At 41.4% G+C, this 21,211-nt stretch overlaps 1 protein-coding gene across 4 annotated transcripts in view; it reads right to left on the bottom strand.

The window, feature by feature from the left end:
- Positions 1-8,412, bottom strand: part of RECK (reversion inducing cysteine rich protein with kazal motifs) — a 60,400-nt gene extending 51,988 nt beyond the window's left edge. For 3 of the 4 annotated variants that reach the window (XM_065628197.1, XM_065628193.1, XM_065628195.1), the window contains exons 1-2: positions 8,277-8,412; positions 4,213-4,271 (exon numbers count right to left, since the gene is read on the bottom strand). In XM_065628197.1, coding sequence (XP_065484269.1) covers positions 4,213-4,271; positions 8,277-8,355 — 138 coding nt within the window. In that variant the 5' untranslated portion in view covers positions 8,356-8,412. Of the gene's footprint in view, positions 1-3,245; positions 3,280-4,212; positions 4,272-8,276 lie in introns of all 4 variants that reach the window. The other variant, XM_065628194.1, reaches the window with a different exon arrangement.
- Between the last annotated feature and the right edge of the window lie 12,799 nt (positions 8,413-21,211).

Genomic DNA, 21,211 nt, shown 5'->3' with positions numbered 1-21,211 from the left:
TCCCTCCAGATGACAGTCTTGCCATTAAGATTATCAGCTCTTCCTTCCAGCTTGGTATTGCCTGAAAACTCAACAAGAGTAGAATCTGTCGTCTCCTCCAGGTCATTAATAAAAATGTTAAAGATGACAGGTCCCAGGATGGACCCTTTTGGTATTGCACTTCTTATTAGCCTGCAGGCAGAGCAGGACCCACTAACCTCTATCTCTGAGCCTGATTATCCAACCAATTTTTTTACTCATCAAAACTGTATTATCCTATACAGATCAAAAGCAATCAGGTTTGTCAGGCATGTTTTATCCCTTGAATGTGCAGAAATGTGTTCCAAGAACCCTGTCCATGATTTTCCCAGGGATATAAGAGAAGATAACTATTCTGTAGTTTGCTGGATTGGGGACCATCCTTTGGGTTTTTGTTTGTGTGTTTGTTTTTGGTCCTGATTCAACCATCACCTATTACTGCTAGTACTCCTCCTTGATCTCCATCTCTGCACAGACACCTTGTTAACAAAGATTCGGGAAAGAAGGCATTCAGTACCTCTGCCTTACCCACGTTGCTGATGCTAAATCAGATGCTACACTCAGCAACAGTTGCACATTTTTCCTTCTTCAGCCTTTAACTACTGCCATAGCATGCCCTGTTGCCCTTGATATCCTCTGCAAGTCTCAACTCTATTTGAGCTTTGTCTTTCCCAATATAACCTTACATGCCTGGACAAACTTTCTAAATTCCTCTTTTATAACCTTTCCCTGCTTCTATCTTCTCTATATCACCTTGCTGCATTGAAGCTTGTTCATGACTTCTCTGTTTAGCCAAGCTTCTTGAAATATTAACGTGTTTTCCTGGGGACTGGGGTGAACTGCTCTTCGGCTTGGAGGAGGATCTGGATAGAGATCTCTGGAGTGGTACAGAGATGAACGCTGCCAGGAACCTTATTATTGTGAAACTTCACAGGAATAAACTTAGGGAAAAAAAAGTCAATTAAAGAAAGACAGGCCCACTTACTCCTTGCTACGGTATCTGACAGACTTAATCAAATGATCATGAAAAGGAGATGATACTGAAACTAAGCTTGCAATAATACTAAGAAGGCAAAATAATTAGGCATTTGAATCATGTTAGTTGACAAATAAATTGGTAATCCAAGTTTTCTTTTTCAAAGGGCTCACCTAAAGTAGCTGAATTATTAGTTAAATGCGTTCCTTACTCTTAATCAAGCCTTTTCCTTAACTGGCAAGATCAAGGAGAACACCACCAGGTCTCCTGTACCCTTCACCCTAGCCACTGGCCTGTAGTTACCTTTTACCCATGCAAAGCCTCCCTTACTAGTATCACTGGTGCCCATGTAGATGAGCAGTCAACAGGTAATAGTCTCAGAGTCAAAAAAACCTTGCAATTTCTGCAACATCCTAGATCTCAGCCCCTAAAACCCAAACCACCTTAGACATCGAGTCTCATCTGCAGATGAGTGCCTCCATCCCCTGCAGAACAGAGTCTTTCTCCTGGTGGCGCCAGTTCATTAGGCCAAGATGGCTCCCTGATGGAGTCTGTTTCTCCTCACCTGTCTTAAGGCCCCAAACCTATTCTGTAAGTGCATATTCAAAGAGAGGCCAAGTAACTTCTTCCTGCTGTCAGAATCATAGAATCATAGAATGTCCTGAGTTGGAAGGGATCCACAAGGATCATTGAGTCCAACTCCTGTCCCTGTATATGACAATGCCACAGTTCACAGCATGTGTCTGAGGGTGTTGTCTGGTCTCTACTTGAACAATGTCAGGTTTGGGGCTGTGACTGCCTCCCTGGAAGTCAGAAGTCACAAACTTCCAGTCTCCAGTAAGCATAGCCTCTGGCCATCCTTCTTTCCATGCAATGCATAGCTCAGGCTATTGCCCTTGCAGGTTCTCCATGAAGAGCTTGCCTAGCTCCCATTTACACTGAGGCATGCTTTTATCCTCAGCTTCTTTATGTGACAGTTTAGGAAGCATGACTCCTGTAGTTTAAGTGCCACTGACTCAAGGAAAAACATTATCCTTTCCCTGCAGTCCAGGACTTGGAAGGACACATTCTTCCTCAAGAGCTCCCTCTGGGTCAAGACCTCCAACATGTCATGAGTCTTTGGCCCCACCAGTGTCAGATACTGTCCTGCTGGACATAACAGATACACACAGTATCAAGCAGCACATCTGCACCTCCTCTTGGCTCTCTCCACAGGAAACAGCTGCGTTAATGTCCAAAAATTCCTGTCTGTGCACTCTGGTTGCTGACATTCCCTAAGCGTTAGTTAAACAAAAACATGGGGCATAAGCCTGCTCTCTATCTCTCCCCACTGTCCCTGACGAGCAACTTCAATGTTTTATGGCTCGAACTACCAACTCTAGCAGGAAAACATTTGTTTTTAAATTATTAATAAATTATCATGTCAGGATGGTACAGTGTGGTGGTACAGACAAGGTAGTTAAGTGTATAGCAAATATTTTAGAAAAAGTGCTTGGAAAGACAACAAAAGACAAATAACTCAGCCAACTCTGTTCCCATAGTCACTCCTTGCATATGTAAACTTTCATCCTACAAATTTTATGTTTAAGACAAAGGGGTAAATATCAAATAATACACTCCAAAATGGATTCGACACAGACAAAGCATTGGAATCATGCTGCACAAAATGGTTAAGTTACAGAACAGGAAAAATCAGGAGAAAAATAGTAGACAGCTCCTTCAGACAGTTTGTTAGCCTATATCAAAGGATCATTCAGAAAACGACGCTACCAGCCTGATGTGCGGTAACTAAGACAGCTCCTTATAGAACAATTTGAGGGGTGCCAGTCTTGCTTTAGGTTTGCTCTGTATCTCTCACCACAAAGACTCTGAATATGCTGATTATGTGAGTAGAGTGATCATCCAGATGAGGCAAGATCAGAATACCTTACAAAAACCACAGAAAACCCTACACAATAATTAGAGCTGGTATAACAGAAATGGGATTAAATTTGACAGTAAAAAGCTCAAGGCCTTTCATCAACAGCTAACACAAATTCACATGATAAACTAGGAACTTCAAACCACTAGAACAGAAGAAAGAACTGGACAGATTATTCCAATGCCCTTGCAATGCAACTACCAAACCTGCCTATTAAATTTGTTTATATCAGAACGGGTATCTTTCTCTTACTTACAAAAAAGTTTTAACACCATTTTTAAGACTTAGTGCTATATTTTTGTTTATAATACCATGCACAGTTTTGCTTACCTGTATTGAAATAGATAAACTTAAGCTGGAAGGGCTGCAAGAATAATTATAGGAATTGAGAGAATATCTTACGCAAAAAGACGATAAGACTTTTCCTTGTTGGGCCTAACAGTATGAAAGCTGCAAGGGGATTGGGTTGCATTCTATAAATACACTGGAGAGGGAAAAGTGCAATTTAAACTAAAGGTTTTGTTAGTACAACCAAAGATAAATATAAACCTAATCACAACCAGGTTTAGTGCTTGAATAGCCCCAAAGCACGTAATGAAGACAAGAAATGTGGGCAGGTACGATGCAAGGACACAATTTTAATGTAAAAATTGTGTATATGTGTAAGTACGCTTTATCAATGCAAAATTTTAATGTATATAAATTTATATAAATACACATACACACAGCTGTACAACATCCTATGCAAAGGTACAAGTCTAAACATAAGCTGTGGAAAAATATTTTCCAAGCCTGAATTTAGCAAACAGTTCTTTATTATTACCTTATGAACAGAGTAAGTAAGCAGATTTCTGCTGGATTCACAAAGCCATACATTATAAGGAGTACCTCAGATGCTTAGCTGAGAAATAAGAACTGCCAGAAGAAAGAATAGTACCAACATCTTGTTCTTCATTTTAAATTCCCAAAAGCTTTGAAACACAGAAGATCCAGAAATTCTGCAACATACCTTCACTTCTCCATTTCCTAACATGCTTATCACTTCTTGACCAAATCCTGACCTCAAATTTTTATGGCTACTTCTCCTCAACTTCAGCAGAACCTGTTTTCCACTATGAAAGAGGACTACAGTTTTAAACCTTTAAGTTCTCATTTAAATAAAAATAATATTAAATCTCATGATCACACATAAGTCAGACAGAAAATAATTTGCTTCTAACTATAATCTTGCTGCAACATTGTCTTAAAAGCATGATTTTAACTCTGAGAGATAAAACTACATTTAAAAGAAGCTTACCTGTTCACAGACATCACGGCACATTAAGTTGTCCTTCGCATGGTAACAACAAGACAAGCCTATTGGAAAAGCAAGGGGAGAGAAAAAGATATTTAAAAGACTTGAAGCATGTATCTATCACTTCTGAACAGAAACACCCATTTGATGGCCTATCAGGACCATCTGTCTGGTCCACAGATGATCATGAGAAATTTTCGTTCCCAGAAGGTAAAAAAACATGAGAAAGTTTTGTTCCAAAGCTGATGAAGATCTGTTAGTCAAGTTCAGACCTACCCCTGAACACTCACTGCCACCAAAAGGAGATCTCACTCTCCTTCCATCTGCTTCTAGCCACATTTCCACTGCTTAACACGCACTAGCTTGGCACCTGCCAAATTCCTTCGTGAGGTAATTTATTAACCCAAGGGAAATAAAATAAATAAATAAATTTTAAAAATTGTGAACAAAACACCCACCAAAACACTCCATGTATGGAGACTATATGCCTTTGTAAACTGAATCATCTCACACACAGAATCTGAAAAATGCAAGAACCAGTTAGGATCTGGTAGAAAAGGAAATCTGAGTAGGGAACCCTTTTCAGACAGAGGTGAACACAGCTGCTCATTGAACTCTGGCTTCTTAGAAACTTTGAACGAAATTGTAAATCGTTTCAGTGTGGTGGATGAATAAGAGTGGTTTTGCTTGACTAGATGAAAGTCATGAAGCAAACACAGATATGAACACATCAACAGCAAAACAAATGAGAACTGAAGCACTGAGAAGTCATGAAACGCCAAGGTTTAAAGTGGCACTTTTGACATTATACTTTGTTGTGCTTTGTTCCCCCAACATCCAAGTATTTCCTTCATTCAGAGTTAAGCTTGGCAAGTACAAAATGAATTGCACAACTCTTTGATATCCATTTTCATCCTCATTGCCCAGTGTTTGGAACACTGTATTAGAAAAAAGACAGAGGTTTCTTTCAAAGCTTTTACTTCCACAGACATCTTCACACACAGGAACAGATTTCTAATCAATTGTATCTGAACTATATATCACACTGATATACTGATATATCACACTGATGATACAACATAATAGCAATATGGTACAATGATACCACACATACAAAATTGTATTTCACAATATCTAGTTACTAAATAGATTTTGACCGAACCAATAAGAGGGATCTTGGGCATGAATTCCTTGATAATTTCACAGCTTACAAGTGTTTTCATCTGAAACTTTATAGCTGTTACAAGAAGATAACCAATTAAAAAAAAAAGTATCCACCACCAGCTAACCCAAAATTCTCCAATATTGAAATGACATTAAAAAAGAAAACTACATTTCAGCCTGAAAATGTCAAGGAACTGGGTGGGGAAGGGGAGGGCGGGGGTGGGGGGGGGCAGAATTGCTGAAAAGGTTGTCTGAAAGAGTCATAATTTAAAATGGCTATGACAGGATTGAACTATATTTTAATACAGAAATCTATAATTTCTGAAGAGGAAAGAAGAGAAACCAAAGTAGGACTTGTAACTGGTGAATGTTTCCATGAATAATTAGAAACAAGACAGCAAAATGCTTGTAATAAATGAGGACAGCACCAAAATCCTGCTTACAACATGATGAAATGAAATAATGAAATTGTAAAATTGACTTTAACATTTTCTGATTATTTTCTACCATCAGAGAAAAGGACTGAGATATGACACAGGTAGCTTAAAAATAATTCCGATTTGAGAGCTAGACATGGGACCTTGCAGTTTCCCTGCACTATGTTCTGTAAGCCAATCTGTGTCAAGACTCAACCTCATCACGAGCAGGCTCCACCATGTTCGAACTTCATGTATTATTTCACTTAACAGAAAAGCTCTCCTTTATACTCTCTTAGTCCTGTTATAAAGACATGGTATTAGAAATATGTAACAACAATATAAACCGTTAACTTTTAAGAACAGACAGTTTTTCTTAAGGCAAGAGTTGCACTTATTTTCAGAAATGTTGCTAAATTTTAGTGCCTATGCAATCAGACTGCAAGAATATTAGCACAGTGCCAGAGAAAACATTCAGGTTCACAATGAAGAGATATCCGGCAAATTAATTGTCCTAAGTAAAAAAATCCAACCAAATGTACTTAAATATAGGCTTTTACTTACAAACAGAAATGCTGGCTACTCAATCAAGTTTTTGTTGCTTTGTTTCACCATACATCCCAGAAATTTTTAATTATATAAATTTTTATCGAGAGTAACTGCTACACTTAAGAGACTCAAGAATTCAGAGTTCCCAGTCTATAAAGAAAATTTACATTGGCTTAGGTGACAATGCATATGTTTAAATGCATACATCACTATAATTTGAGTTCAGTAGTATCTTTGGCAACATTTATTAAACGCTCCTTCATGCAGATTATTTAATACTCTGTGGCCTTCTATCCATTAGTTTGCATTGGCTCTCAACTCTCGCGTGATGAACTAAGACATGCAGGATAGACCTCCTTCTCAAACGCTTCCCTTGCCAAGTTTCAAGTCTTATCAATTATGCTAAAGAGTGTAACAAGTAAGTAGCAATATACTAAACTTCATGGTCATTTCACTCCTTTTATACAAAATCCTAAACAATTGGTGGTATCTTGCATCATCACCAAATTAAACTGGCCCACGGTGATCTTCAGTGCTTAAGTCAGAAATGAAAGTTATAAACAATATCCATTCCAAACAGAATTCCTCAGTTTTTCCAGTTAATCTCTTCTGAAATGTCTTATGACATCTCTTTCAATCAGTCCCTTACTTTCTTATTGCCACTTTCTCTGGTTTTACTAAAAAATGTTCAGGTTTCCTTTCAAAATTGTATTCATGTCCCACTATGAAATATCCACACCTCTTTCTTCAATAAGATCTCCTATCTCAACAATATGAGTAGGTTTATCAAGGGAAAATTGGACTAGAGTATGCCTTATTTCATTCCACTAGCTTTCTATTGCCGTCTTCCCAAAACCATGCCTCACTAGAAATCAGAACTATAGAACAACAGTGAAATGCCTAAGTGCCTCAGTGATTGCAGTCTTCTGCTCTAAAGTATTACATATTTTGTATTTTCCATTCCCGTGACAGCATTATCAACATGATCTATTTATTAAAAGCTATTTGCCAATATCTGTGCTTGTGCTGCCTTTTTTTTTTTTCATTACTCTTTTTTGGTCCTGTCATGTAGTTATCTGCTATCATAACTTTAATGCAGGAACTATTTTACCACTGTCCATCTTTCTATTAAACATCTTGCCTTCGCTTTTAAAAAAATTCAATACCTTGTTCTGAACCATTCTTCTTATTGAAAACGTTAGCAAAACCACGAGGAAGACAAGCCTTAGAATACAAGGGCTGTTCCGACATTTCATATGGCAATCCAGAAGTTGGGTTTTACACCAGGTCTTCTCTATTTCAAACCACAATCCTGTGAATTTACCTATTGCCAGCGTGAGAGCTGAAGACACAAACCCCAGCCCCGAGTCATGTAACCCGGAGAGTTTAAAGAAGGGGCCTATCCACATCACAAGGCCAGGCGGGATGTGAGAAAGACGGCCTGCATCCCCCTCCTCGCTACCTCAGCCATGTAAGCCCCCTCTGTTTGGCTGCCAGCCTTTCCACCAGAGCGTCAGGCGGCTGCTCTCCACAGGAACGCGGGGGGCATGGGGAAGGCGGACACCGAGACAGCAGCAGCGGGAAGATCGACACCAGGAAGGCGACGCTGCCCCTTCCCGCCAGCGCCCCGCGGGCACCGGGAAGCCGCCCCCGACCCTCACCTGCTGCGGCCTCGCGCCCATCGGCCTCCCGCTCCCGCGGAGCAGGTCCGGGCAGCAGCGGGTGCCGGGGCGCCGTGCCCCCTTTGCCCCAGCTGCAGCCAGCCCGCCCCCGGCTGGGGCGCGACAGGAGCGCCCTGCGGTACCGGCCGCGCCCCAGCTCCGCAGGCAACGCCATATCCCCAAGGCTTCGGGATCCCGCGGATAGCCTCGCCCCTGCGCCATGTTGTTGAAGAGGGACCCGCGGAGCCGCCTCCCCGCTCCGCGGCTCGCTACTCACCGGCCGCCCCAGGGAGGAGCAGCAGAGGCGCCACCAGGCAGAGCAGGGCCCATGGCCACTGAACGGCCGTTACCGCCATGGCCGGGCCGCGAACCCGCAGCGCGCTGACGCGCCTCAGCGCCCGCCACGCAGCTCCGCCCCGCGACCCCAGCTCGCCAGCCGGACGGCTTCTGACGCCGGCAGCACCCGCTCCCAGCCCCACTCTGCCTCCTGCTGTCCCCATTGGCTGCGGCTGCCCAGCCAGGCCACGCCCCTCCTGCCTGGCCGCTGTGGACATTCCTGCGGGCCAGAGCCGCCGCGGCGGGGAGGTGCGTTACGCGCCGCCGGCAGCCCCGCCCCTTTCGGCGGGGATAGGCGGGGGACAGAAAAGGGCGTGGCCTGCAGCAGGGCCATTCCCATAGCGGCCCGGCAGCTGGCGGAGGCCCGGCAGCTGGCGGAGGCCCGGCAGCTGGCGGAGGCCCGGCAGCTGGCGGAGGCCCGGCAGCTGGCGGAGGCCCGGCAGCTGGCGGAGGCCCGGCAGCTGGCGGAGGCCCGGCAGCGGATGTGGACTCAGTCGCTCCGCTGCGGGGTGGCTGGGCTATCTGCGGGCACCAGTTCCTGGGTACCTGTGCCCACCTTTGCCGCCGCTCGCACAGGTATCCCGCAGCATTCCCCCCAGGTCCATGGAGTGGCAGAGATGTGCTCGGAGGGGAGAGATCGGGCGGGTATGGCTTGAAAGAGGGCTAAGGACTGAAGAAACAATGTTTAGGAGGTTTTTGTGAAGCAGGCAGAGGCCTCAACTGAATTAGTTCGTTTCTATTTATAGAATATTTGCATTAATATATTTCTACACATTACTTATAGAGTATTGATCGAAAGCCTTCTGTATAACACTGGTTTTTGCTTGAAATAACAGGGTGTTTCAAAAAGATGGACATGTCTGTAGAGGATAAGTACCACCTCTCATAATGTAGTTGTAAGTGGATCTCATACCCATATAAGGATGGATGAATTTGTTTGTGCATTTCTTTCCCAGTTTCATGCAAAGTGCATTTAACTCCACTGTGTGGGTTACACTTTGGGTCCATCTTGTTGAAACATCCTATACTTTGTGTATCCAGTAGCCCTGTGGGAGAAATGAACCAAATGGCACAAAGCGTAGGTTACTGAATGGAAATGACACCTGAGACTGGGGGGACATCCCCTCAAGTACAAAGATGAGGAGACCGTCATGGCTGTGCTCCCTTTCCCCCGGCTGCAGCCAGCCTGCCCCCGCCTGGGGCAAGACAGGAGTGCCCTGTGGCACCGGCTGCACCCCATCTCTGCAAGCAACGCCACAGCCCCCAGGCTTTGGGACCCCATGAATGGCCTTGCCCCTGCGCCATGCTGTTGAAGAGGGACCTTGTTGATTCATCATCACCTCTTGTAACTTGCTCCACGTCAAGCATTCGTTCTGGGTCAAGCTACCAGAAGTGTTTGGGCAGGTATTTACGTGGCTTGAGCCCACTGTGCAGCTGGGGATGGCTCATGCCCAGGTTGAAGGTGACAGATGGGCAAGGAAGCTGTCTCTGCTTCCCAGGGCCAGTGTATCTTAGGGCTGCTGATGCAGCAGCCGTTGCTGTTCCTCTCGTTCACTGGCGGTGTTGCCTATGATGGGCTTCAGTTTGGGAAGGGAATCTGGAATGCTCTGCCAGGCTGCTACTACTTTTGCTTTTCTTTAACCTTTTTTTCAGTTTCTGTGGTGGCTGTTGGTTTTCTGTGTCTACACTGCAGCCTGGGTCAGTGGCAAGGTGTTGCTGTCCCTGGCAACAGGAAGGCAATCTCACTGTCCACATTTAGACAACTGGCAAAGGAGTCTGTAACTGAAGAAACCTCTGTACAGTAGGGCCACCACTGTAGTCTGTTTTCCCTGTAGGGATCAAATGATCACTTTTTTAAAAAAAAGGTTTTTTACAATTAAAGAGAAATTAGATGTAAGCTATCAATGAAGTCAAAGCAAACTTAAATTCCTGCTCATTTCATAGCTACTATCTTGCCTTGAAGTCTGGCCATTCCAAAGTGAATGGACCAGCTTCTGGCAGCTCCAGACTTCGTGGATGAGCACCTTAGCATCCCATTATTGGATTTTCTGGCAATAGTAAAAGGAAAACTTTTAAGAATCCAGAAAATTCAGTGTCCCACAAACTGCTTATAGCCTTTTTCCAACCTGTCACCTCGATGAACTCCTTCTCCAAAGGCAGTCTCACAAGCTACCAAGCTATTAATGACTCCATAGACTTTTACAGCCTGGAGAATCTGTAAGAACCCAATGCTTTTTAATTCCAGTGTCAAATTCATAAATGGTCAAGAAAAAAACCCAGGGTGATTCAGGAATGCACTCCAATGAGATGAAAAACTTTTGTGTCTTGTCCGTCTACACATGCACCAGTATAGAGTGACTAAATTGTACTACTTTTTTATGGAACAAATCTGTAAGAAAAAAACCAGGACATTTAGTTGTATTTTAATTTGAAATCTAAGAAATTAAAGTTATTGCTGTAATTGTGAATTCAAAAAACAGTGGCAAATGTAACCTGATTATAAAAAAAACCTTTTCACACCAAGACAGAAATGATGCTTATATGTAAGTGGGCTTACATGTCAGTTAAGTAGCTTGGCTTTTCCCTCAAACCCAAGCTTAACTACTGATAATTTTTTGCTTACTATCTCGGGACTTAAAATTCATCATGGGCCCACGAGGTGGCAGCAGATCCAAAAGCAAAGTTAGCCAAATGGCCAAATAGGCAAGCTGCTTTACCTTCTCTGAGAATACAAGGGGCCTGAACCGATTAGATGCGGTTTTTTCCCCACTTATGGTTTAATTTGACTCAATTTTGGGTGAGGGTGAACTGCTGTGCAGTCTGCTTCCCCTGAATGCCATTTATGTGTGAAGTCTTTATCAACAACAATTAACCCCACAAGCAAACAGGCAGAGAAAAGATGCTGGTATGTCTGGTAATTTAAGGGCTCTGCATTGTCAGTCCAAGTCACCACTTCAGTTTCAGAAGAAATAACTGAGACCACTGAAATGATTTCCTTCACTTTAAAGAAGCAAACTGAACTTTGAAATAATACAAGCTTTTAAAATTTGTCTTCAGCAAAGACAGTATAAATTTTAACCTAGTTGTTCTAGAAAGCAAAGACTTTTGTTCCTTAGGAGTTTGGATGTTAAATCTGCAGACTGCTGTTTTCCAGTTAAACCATGCATATCAGTCTTTTTAAAACAGACCCATTTGAATTTGATTCCTACCCAACCTTTAACAATGAGAAGTGGAATTTTTGCACTTAAAATAATTAAATGCGTCAGTGTAAAGTGGTTTGATACAAGTATACTGACAGCATACTTTTTAAGTCTGGTAATAAGAAAGACACCCTTCTGCAAATGTGTAATTTTTTGCTGCTCCTGTCAACTGCTAAAGGAAAAGGAATACTTTATTCTGTATGTTATATTTCTTGTTGCTTAGAATATAATAAAATCTGCTCTTTCAGCTACATTCTTTTGTATTAGCTTGAATAGTTAACTATATTTTATTCTGAGCTGCATTTGATCCTGCTTCCTTATGCTAAAAATTGCTGAAACATTAAAAGATTTGAATGTTACTCTGTATTTTATGTTGAATTGTCCCTCACCAATAGGTGAAGATTCTGATGTAGTCATGGTCTGAAATACTGGTTCAAACATATGTTTTACTGAAAGATATATGACCTGATCAGGATGCCCTCAGAAAGTAAAATGATGTCACATTTTTCTTACATCCGGAGAAGAATGTTGTCATTGTGGCAAATCTCTACATGTTTGAATGGAGTACTCTCTGAACTGAAAATATACTGTCCTATATTTGAATTTAACATTTAACATCTCTGTTTTGAGATGTATATAAATTCTGTGCACCATAAAATTGGCTTCCCTGCCTTTTAAGTATTTCAAGAACCAATATAGAGACCTACCCATTTCAACACAATACATCAGCAGACAAAAGGTTGTTTTCACCTTATGTACCTTCTGTTTCTATTTTTGTCTCATTACTGGAAGCCAGTAGCATTTTAATTTCTAAACCCATTGTATTTTAGCTATGAATATTTAAACAAAATTGCCTTGCTGTAATGTTTAGGATAGCTAGACCTTGCAATTGGAAAGGTACTCACAACATTTATAGACCTACCCTAGTTAGCATTAATTTATCTAATCCGTATATCAACACCTAGATACTTGACTGATAAGCCAGTGCCAGATTTTTTAGCGTGTATTGAATAGCTTTCCTGCGATGAGGCTTGTTCTATTTCATCTCAGTGTTGGAACTCAGTAGGGCTCTACGGGGTACCTCTGCGAACTGGTAGGAATTGAGGGACCGGAACTGTCCCTAACACACTGCTACTTAGTAGGTGAAGGCTTTTGCCTGCTTCTTCAGGCTAAAGATGGCTTGCTGCAACAAAGTCTCTTTCGAACAGATTTTGTTCTTAAAGAGGCAAACCTTTTTGTTTGGGCAAGCCTTAACTGCTTTATTTTTTCTCCATTAGATCTCAGGCAACTGACTTTCCAAATAATGAATAATAAAGATTAATTTATTTTCAAATGTCTTCACTTTTTTAAACAGAAAAGTAAAATGTGGGGGTTTTTTTCATAACAATTTTATTATAAAAGGTAAAACACAAATACAAAAGCAAGGTTTAGTAGCTGCTGTTAGACACATCAGAAGCAGCGTGCAGTTACACTGATAAAGAAAGTTGTATATAATCAACACAGATGTGAAATTAAAGCCAATAAAGATGTACATTAGTGGTAAATACAATGTCTGCAATTAATGTTAAGTTGCACGTGGTGCATATTAGACTTCATAAAATCTTGCTATAGGCAAAAAATTAATATTAAGTTGCACATGTGCATATTAGATTTCATAAAATCTTGCTATAGGCAAATAATTAATGTTGCATACATCAAGTCTGGAAGGATAGCCAACTGAAAGTGATTAAATAGTGGTGGAATATATAATTTATTAGAATTTGCTATGAAGGTAATAAAGAAGTAAGATTCTGTCACCATCAGTGAGCATAAGTTAAGAAACTGTTCTATAGTTTTCAAAATAAATTTGAAATAGATTTCCTATTTGCTGAAAGAGGCAGTTTTCATGTTCATAAAAGGTACCATAAAAAAACCTGCCTCTGCTTTACATTGTATAACTTTTCTGAACAGGGGAAATGACCTGAAACTAAAGTCCCCTGTCAGTCTAAATTTTAAACCCCTGGTTTTCTTCTCTTCAAATGAGAACAGTGAGTGAAGTAAAATGTACTTCTTGGTAACAGAGCTTATGAAATGGATAATTTAAAAATGGGTTGTGGACTGATGGAAGCATCAAGACCATTCATTCTCTTTGACATAGAAAAATTGTGTCAGTAAAACCTAATTACCATGTTCTTCCATGTTAAAGAAGGTGATGCTAAAAAATAATGCCTAAAAAAGCTGTCACCAAGATACATCTACCTTTATGCTATTTGGTCAGATGCTTTTTACTTTCTATACTGCTTTGTATGCTCTGTAGTCTTTGTACTGTATACTCTCTATAAAGGAGTTATGTGTTAATGTAACGGTATCAATGTATTGCCTTCAAGACTATATGTAGGCCAGGGTTGCTAGCAAGTGCGGAGTACCTTCATGCAAAGGGCTCTCTAATGGGACAGGAATTCACTTCAACTTGATTTCTGGAATAACATTAAGGGATTGATAAAAGGAAAAAGTTTTTTTCAGTTTGAGAAACTGAAAATGAGAGAAACTACACTAGAAGATTCTGGGGTTTGGGGAGTAGAAAATGGATCCTTTCAAAATGTGGAAAAAGAGTATTTCAAATGGAATTCTGTTCAGTCCAGTCAAATCCTTCAACCATCATAACAGTCTAAATCTGAATCTAAACTCAAGTGTCTAAATATAAAGTCTGATATACCTATACCATAGTAGTGATGGGCCGTGCAGCGATGAGAAACGATGCACACTGTGACGCAGACAAAGATGCACACACAGGCAGAGATCTTGTTCAGGAAGGAGCGCAAAGCCAGGCAGAGCAGAGAGCTGAGCCAGGCTGAGGCCCTTTTTATTAGCCATTGACAATTTATAGGACAATTTATAGGCCTGGACTAAAATGTTACATAAGATGTTTTTCCAATGATTGTTATTAAAAACACACCACACTCATGTTATGTTTGTTTCAGTTACGTTCCCACTCATTCACAGACCAGGCCCAAGGACATTCACACATCCCATGCACTTGGGGGTGGTCGTCCAGCCCGAGATACCATTCTCACGAGTCTGGGCTATCACTCTTTACAATTATGAAAAACGTACTTCAGCACAATCTGTCCAAGGCCCTTTATCTTTTGCTATGATCTAATTATGTTAGTACTATTTCTTTGACCGTCCAGATGGTCATGTTAGTATTGATCTTCCTTTATCATCCAGGTGGCTGGAACCGCACATCTTGCTTTCCCACAGGCCATGCTCATGCCACTTGAAATCCTATCTTCTTTCTGGCCTTCACTCACCATCCCAAGAGGACAAATAACAGCATTTAGCAAGTGATTACACATCTGTGTCTTTGAATACAGATAAAATGGGTAATAATTTTGCTTTTAAACTCAGGCTTCGGTATCAGCAGTGCATTTGCCAGCGTATCGTAAGCATGGGTTGGAGACAGAAAAGCATGTGTTGAAGAATACTGAGAATGCCATATGGAAATTCTTCTGTGGATTATCCCACTGAATCATTGAGTCATGTATAGGATTAGTTACTTCTTCATATGGTGTTTAAGGACCAAATTGCTGTTGGAATATTTTCCAAAGGTTATTTTTATGGTTCGCTGTACTTTGCAATTGTGTTAAAAATTACATCATAACCGGCACTTACAGTGATATATTTTAAAGCATCCAAAGAGTTTTATACATCTTCCTTAATGCAACACCTTCCTTTAGCAATTATAATGCTTTCTCAATCAGTAATCTTTGAAGAACTGTGTGTAATTCATTCAATGCTCTACATACATTTCTGTGTGAACAAAGTCTGCAAGCGTTGCAAAAATGGATGTGGGTGGTATGAAATAATTTGTGTTGCTAATTGACAATTACACAGTTGCTTCTAGTTTCAAACAGAAAAAAATCAATGTCGACTGGTAGATAAAATTCAAAAGAGGAAGGCATAAAATTCCATTTTTTGCAACCAGGTTGTGTCATGCTATTTAAATCAGTTTTAGTTAAATAAAATTATTTTATTCTTGCTATTTCATACATTAGCTAGCAAGTTCTGTCAAGATGACATAATTATGTGAATGACAGAACAACGCCTGTTCTGATTTCTACCTACACTTGAGTGATGTGAGTGATTTAGGATAGAACTTTGCTAGTATGCATGAATCCTGAATACTTCTCAAATACCTTAATGAAAATGTTAAAAGGTAGTCTATTCTAACTTATGTAACCTTTTATAATTAAAATAGGTATACATAATTTTCCTACTAAGTTTAACAGTGAAGGAAGTTGTTAGAGAGCTCTGATGTCTTTGCTGGGAAAGGAAAAGCCACATGCGTCTGAGAAGAACAGTCAGAGGGAGTCTCAGTTTCTGACGAAACTGAGGAAGGGTGCGCTGGAACGGGCAAGCGAGGCTGGCAAGAGAAAGGGCTGCCTGCGGGCTCCTGCTGTGTGGTGAGCTGGCTGGGTTTGTCCCATGGCAAAGGGCCAGTACAGTATGGTGTGCACCTACTCAGGCACACAGTGTAGTGGCTCGTCCATGGGCAGGAGTCCTCTCCTCACTATCACTACACAGGGACACGAGGATCAAATGAAACTTCTTCTGTTAGGCAGCTTTAAAAGCAAAATAACCGGCTAATTTTGAAGTCATATACAACAGATCAGAATTCAGATCCTAAAGAATAATTCATAGCTAAATTCTTATTGTCTTTGATAACTAAGACTGAAAAAAACCCAACTTTTCACTTCAAAATGCTTGTATTTACTTTTCTTGAGTAGTGAAACTAAACCAGACCTTAAAAAATCACTAAGCGCCACATCTCTCTCATAACCGATATCTAAATTAAATATATATATATATATGTACACAAAGCACAGCAAGATCCAAGTAAAATTTTGTGACCTAGATCAAGACTGAAGACACATACAACTAAAATTGAAATTGGAAAAAAAATATTGACTGCTTGGAAGCATGTAGACATTGTATACACTTCATGCTTCAGCTTCCAGGGTTCCTTAGGCACCTGCTTCTTCCTAAGTCCTCCTCTGTCCTGGTGGATTGCCATTCTCCAAATCTCAGCTCCTCCAGGGGAACAGAGGCAGTATGTGGGCACTGACATTCAAGACAAAAGCTGTGAGTCCCTCAGCTTCCTGAGTGCTTACACTCTTCTCAGCTTTTAAAAAATGTAATGAAGTCCTATGCATAGCATCTTAAAAGGAGGAAATGAAGAATTAGCTTGGTTCAAAAATGTTCTTACTAGTGTCCAATAGGTAAATCAAGTAATACTTCAGTGATGTCACAAATTAAACAAGTGATGGCCTTTATGTGTACCTATCTGCCTTACACACACTACAAATTATGTTTTAACTCAGTAAATTGCAAATATGGAAGACACAATAATGAGATGAAAGCTGGGGAAGGGAGAACTGTCAGTGTACTTTATCAAGCTGCATTTTATTATACATGATGCACATCTAGAGGTGCAAGAGTATTATCAGAAATAGAACCAAGATGTTCTCTTGTCATGGTTTAACCCGAGCTAGCAATGCAACCACGATAGCCGCTCACTCACCCCTTCCCCTTACCCCCGCAGCAAGGGAGAGAATCAAAAGGGAGAAACTTGGACTGAGATAAACACAGTTTAATAAAATAACAAAATACTAATACACTACTGGTAAATATATATATAAAATAGAAATAAAAGATACTCAAGACAATTGCTCATGAACACACTGAGCAGCCAGTCCTAGGAAACAGCACCTGGTCCCACATCCAATCCCAGAGAAAGAAAAGAGAGGAAAAAGGCAGAAAGGCTCAGAGGCCTCTGCAAAATGGAAAAAAAAGCCAAACTAAACATCCCACACCAAAAATTACCCTGGCTCTGACAAAAAAGAGTGAATTAAAAAACCAACATGCTCAAGAGAAAGCACCCGAGAGGCCAGAGAGAGAGCAGAAGAGAAGACTCCTTAAACATGGAGCATGATGCCAATGGGATGGAATACTCTTATTGATCAGTCTGGATGTCAGTCAAGCTCTGCCCCATCCACACCCCCTTCCTCCATGTCTCACACCTGTGGGCAGAGCACTCAGAGTGCCCTTGGTTCTCAGACCAGAGCAATTAAAAACATTAACTCTGTGCTGGGGTGTTATCTCTTGTTCTCAAACTAAGTACAAATAATGAGAGTACTAGCTATGAAAAGGAAAGGTGCATGACGAAAATTAACCCATTTTCAGTCAAACCAGCACATCTCTTTAAAACTTTTATAAGGTCTGAATGTCATCTGGTGTGGTTTTTGCTCTTCTGTACATCCTAGCTTTGAAGATATGAGAACAGTAGTGGAACACAATCTTAAGATGGTACTTAAAATTCTTGTGTAGTTCCTAAAGAAAAAGCTATTTCAAAATTAAAGTTTATTTACTTATTTATTCAACAACTATGACTACACCTATCCAGCAACAAAGAGCAACAAATTGCTAAACAAACAACTGAAATCAAATTAACGTCATAACCATAGCATTAATAAGAGAAGGGAAGTCTGCAAAATGCTATTATAGTCATTTTGCTGAAAGGCGAGGAAAACATTAGAAAAACCAAATGTCACGAGAACAACATGTTGGTGATCTGCAGAATGCAACAGCACAACAGCAGTGAGGATGCTGTAGCTCCCGCCTGCATGTCCCACCAGTTGCAGTGCTGAGCTCTTCCCAGTGGGCAGGGGCAGAGGCAGACACAGTCCACGTGCACACAGAACAACACAGCAAGAAACACTCGGCACACATGCAAAAGGCACTGACAGCCTCATCCTGCCCCACTGTCTGACTGGTCAGGGTGGAGGTCTGTGAGTGGAAGACCTCTATGTGTAGGTACAGCGCAGATCCCTCCAGCAGCTGGGCTCAGGCAGTTTGTCCCTGCTGCCCCTGGATCCTCACACCTACCCAGCCACCAGTACCTGGGTGTGCGAGTTCCACGGCCTGCGGCCCCACTTCAGCTGCTGGGGGAGGATCTCACTCCCCTTACTTATACCAGCACACAGGCGCTCACACCTGGGATCCCTCCAGTAACTGGGCTGAGACACAGACTGGTGCACACATACTCAGGCCACTTGACCTGGAGTCACTGGAGTACTGTGTCCAGTTCTGGGCTCCCCAGTTTAAGAAGGACAAGGAATTACTGGACAGAGTCCAGCATGGTCTACAAAGGCGATTAAGGCTCTGGAGCATCTTTCCTATGAGGAAAGACGAGAGAGCTGGGTCTGTTCAGCCTGGAGAAGGCTGAGAAGGGATCTTATTAATTTTTATAAATATCTCAATAGTGGGTATCAAGAGGATGGATCCAGACTCTTCTCAGTGGCACCCAATGATAGGATGAGGGGCAATGAGCACAGACTGAAGCATAGGAGGTTCCATCTGAATATGAGAAGAAACTTCTTTACTCTGAGGGTGACAGAGCACTGGAACAGGCTGCCCAGAGAGGTTGCGGAGTCTCCTTCTCTAGAGACATTCAAAACTCGCCTGGATACATTCCTGTGTGATCTGCTCTAGGTGAACCTGCTTTAGCAGGTGGGTTGGACTAGATGATCTCCCTGACCAGTCAGTGATTCTGTGACCTACTTGCCACCAAACCCAGCCTGACCCTCACTGATGACTATGCACTCAGGTAGAACCTTGCTTTGCTCCAGCTGCTGCAGCACAGATGCACAGGCCCTGTCATCTGTGGCACAGCTCCACTTGCTGGCACTTGAACCTTGGTGCGCAAAGAATACACTGCCCCTCACCCAGGAAAATAGTTAGAAATGGAGTTCCATGAGACGACAGGACAGACTGTGCTGGTACGCACAGGGTGCAGTCTTAATGTGATAACCGATGCATAATGACCTTAAGCGTAATGACTGGCCACCTGTTTTATATAACAAGCTACTTTTATCTTCTTTCCCCTCTCTTTTCCCATGTTTGCTCCTCCTCAAACCACCTCGATCCCTCCCTTTCCCCACCTTTGATTCCTTCCCTAAACATGCCACGGCAAGTCTAGCACAACCACCACGCACTCTTCAGCTGCATCCCATGCCATGTGCTGCAGCCCTGCTGGTGGTGGCCCTCCCTTGGTCTGCAAGGTGGTTCAGAGAGCCTCTCCAGGAGGTTCCTTGTCTGTGTCTCAAACCTGGACAGTGAGGCTGAAGGCTTTCCAAGGACAGCCTTGGGACAGGCTGTGTCCATTCCTCTTACTGGGCCATAGGGGTTCCCCCACGTGCTGCTGTGCCTCTGTGCTGCTTCGTGTTCGTGAGGACAAGCTGGTTATCACATAAACCAACATTGAACCAAATAATATAATTCACTTTTAGATCATTTAATGTGTTATCTGTAAGCCAAAGAAAACCAGGACACCTAATCAGCTAGCTGTCTGTGGATCACTAGCCTTATGATAACCAGCTTGAGATTCTCTCCTTTGAAAAGGACATGGAAGATGCTAGGAAAGCAAAATAGGGAAGAAATAAATTATTAGACGTCACTCAGAATATAAATTGAAGAAAATATGCAACCATGGAAGTAAAATAAATTGGAGAAAACCCCAATGAGTAGGGAACAGCTGAAACCAGATCACATATCTAGAGGTCCTGCACAATAGTGCAGGACTTGTACATTCCTTACCCTTCCTCTTATATTCCCCAAATTTTTCCTGGAGGAGCATATTACCATTCATATATCCCTGTAAAACATGCTGCAACTTCTGAATAATTTACATATGTGCAAAACATGCCATCTTAAACAGCAGCATGCAGTTTTGAAGAGACCATTTCTACAAAATGCCTGAAGACTCCATCTTGCTCCTAAAAAAGTGGTATGCAAAAAGCAGAGCAAACTCATTCTTTCTAGAAAGCATCGAGTTCATGCTTCCAAATGCAATGCAGGTAAGGGAAAAGAGCATTCTGGCATATTGATTTTCTGGCTGGCTAAGTTAACATTTGTTATTTTTTCTGTTTTTATTGTTGCTACCAAGCAGATTTTTTATTAAGCAGTGCAATTCTAATACTGCTAATTAGTCACTAAAACACTCATTGACAAGGAATCCCTAATTCTTTTTATAGGTTTAGAAAAACCTCAAATATATTTTTTCTTTTCTTTTTTTTTGGACTTATCATTACTGAATGTTCTTGTTATTGCCCATAAAACAAGGACAAATGCCCATGTCAATATGCTTATGGGCATCAAAGCCCATAGTCTAAGCAAACATTTGCCAAGCAGTTTCTTCTTCTCTAGGCTGAACAAACCAGGTGACTTTAGCTGCTCCACATACAGCTTCCTCTCCAAACCCTTCATCAACTTCATAGCCCTCTTCTGGACACTCTCTGGTAGCTTTATATCTTTTTTATACTGTGGCAAAGAAGAGAAACCTAGCCAAGGAAGTTGTTGAATTTTTTCAGCCTTTCTGGAGATTAAAAAACAAAAGTTACATTTTCAATCTCAGAATAAGACCTAATCACCACAAAAGAGGGCAACAAACAAAACTGATTCCTCTCTAGGATGTCTCCCACATTTAAAACTTCCCAGATTTTATCTCTTTCTAGCATGAAGCTCAAACTCCTTGTTGCATATCTGTTCCATGCATCTTCTGTGTGACACATTACTATATTTTAATATATAGTAGAAACAAACTGGGATTACATACTACCTCAAATGCTTTAAAGGAGAT

The sequence above is a fragment of the Caloenas nicobarica genome, chromosome 2 (assembly GCF_036013445.1).
Source record: "Caloenas nicobarica isolate bCalNic1 chromosome 2, bCalNic1.hap1, whole genome shotgun sequence".
Classification (NCBI taxonomy): Eukaryota; Metazoa; Chordata; class Aves; order Columbiformes; family Columbidae; genus Caloenas; species Caloenas nicobarica.
Note: the sequence above shows the minus strand (reverse complement) of the source record. Positions and strands in the feature narration are given on the sequence as shown.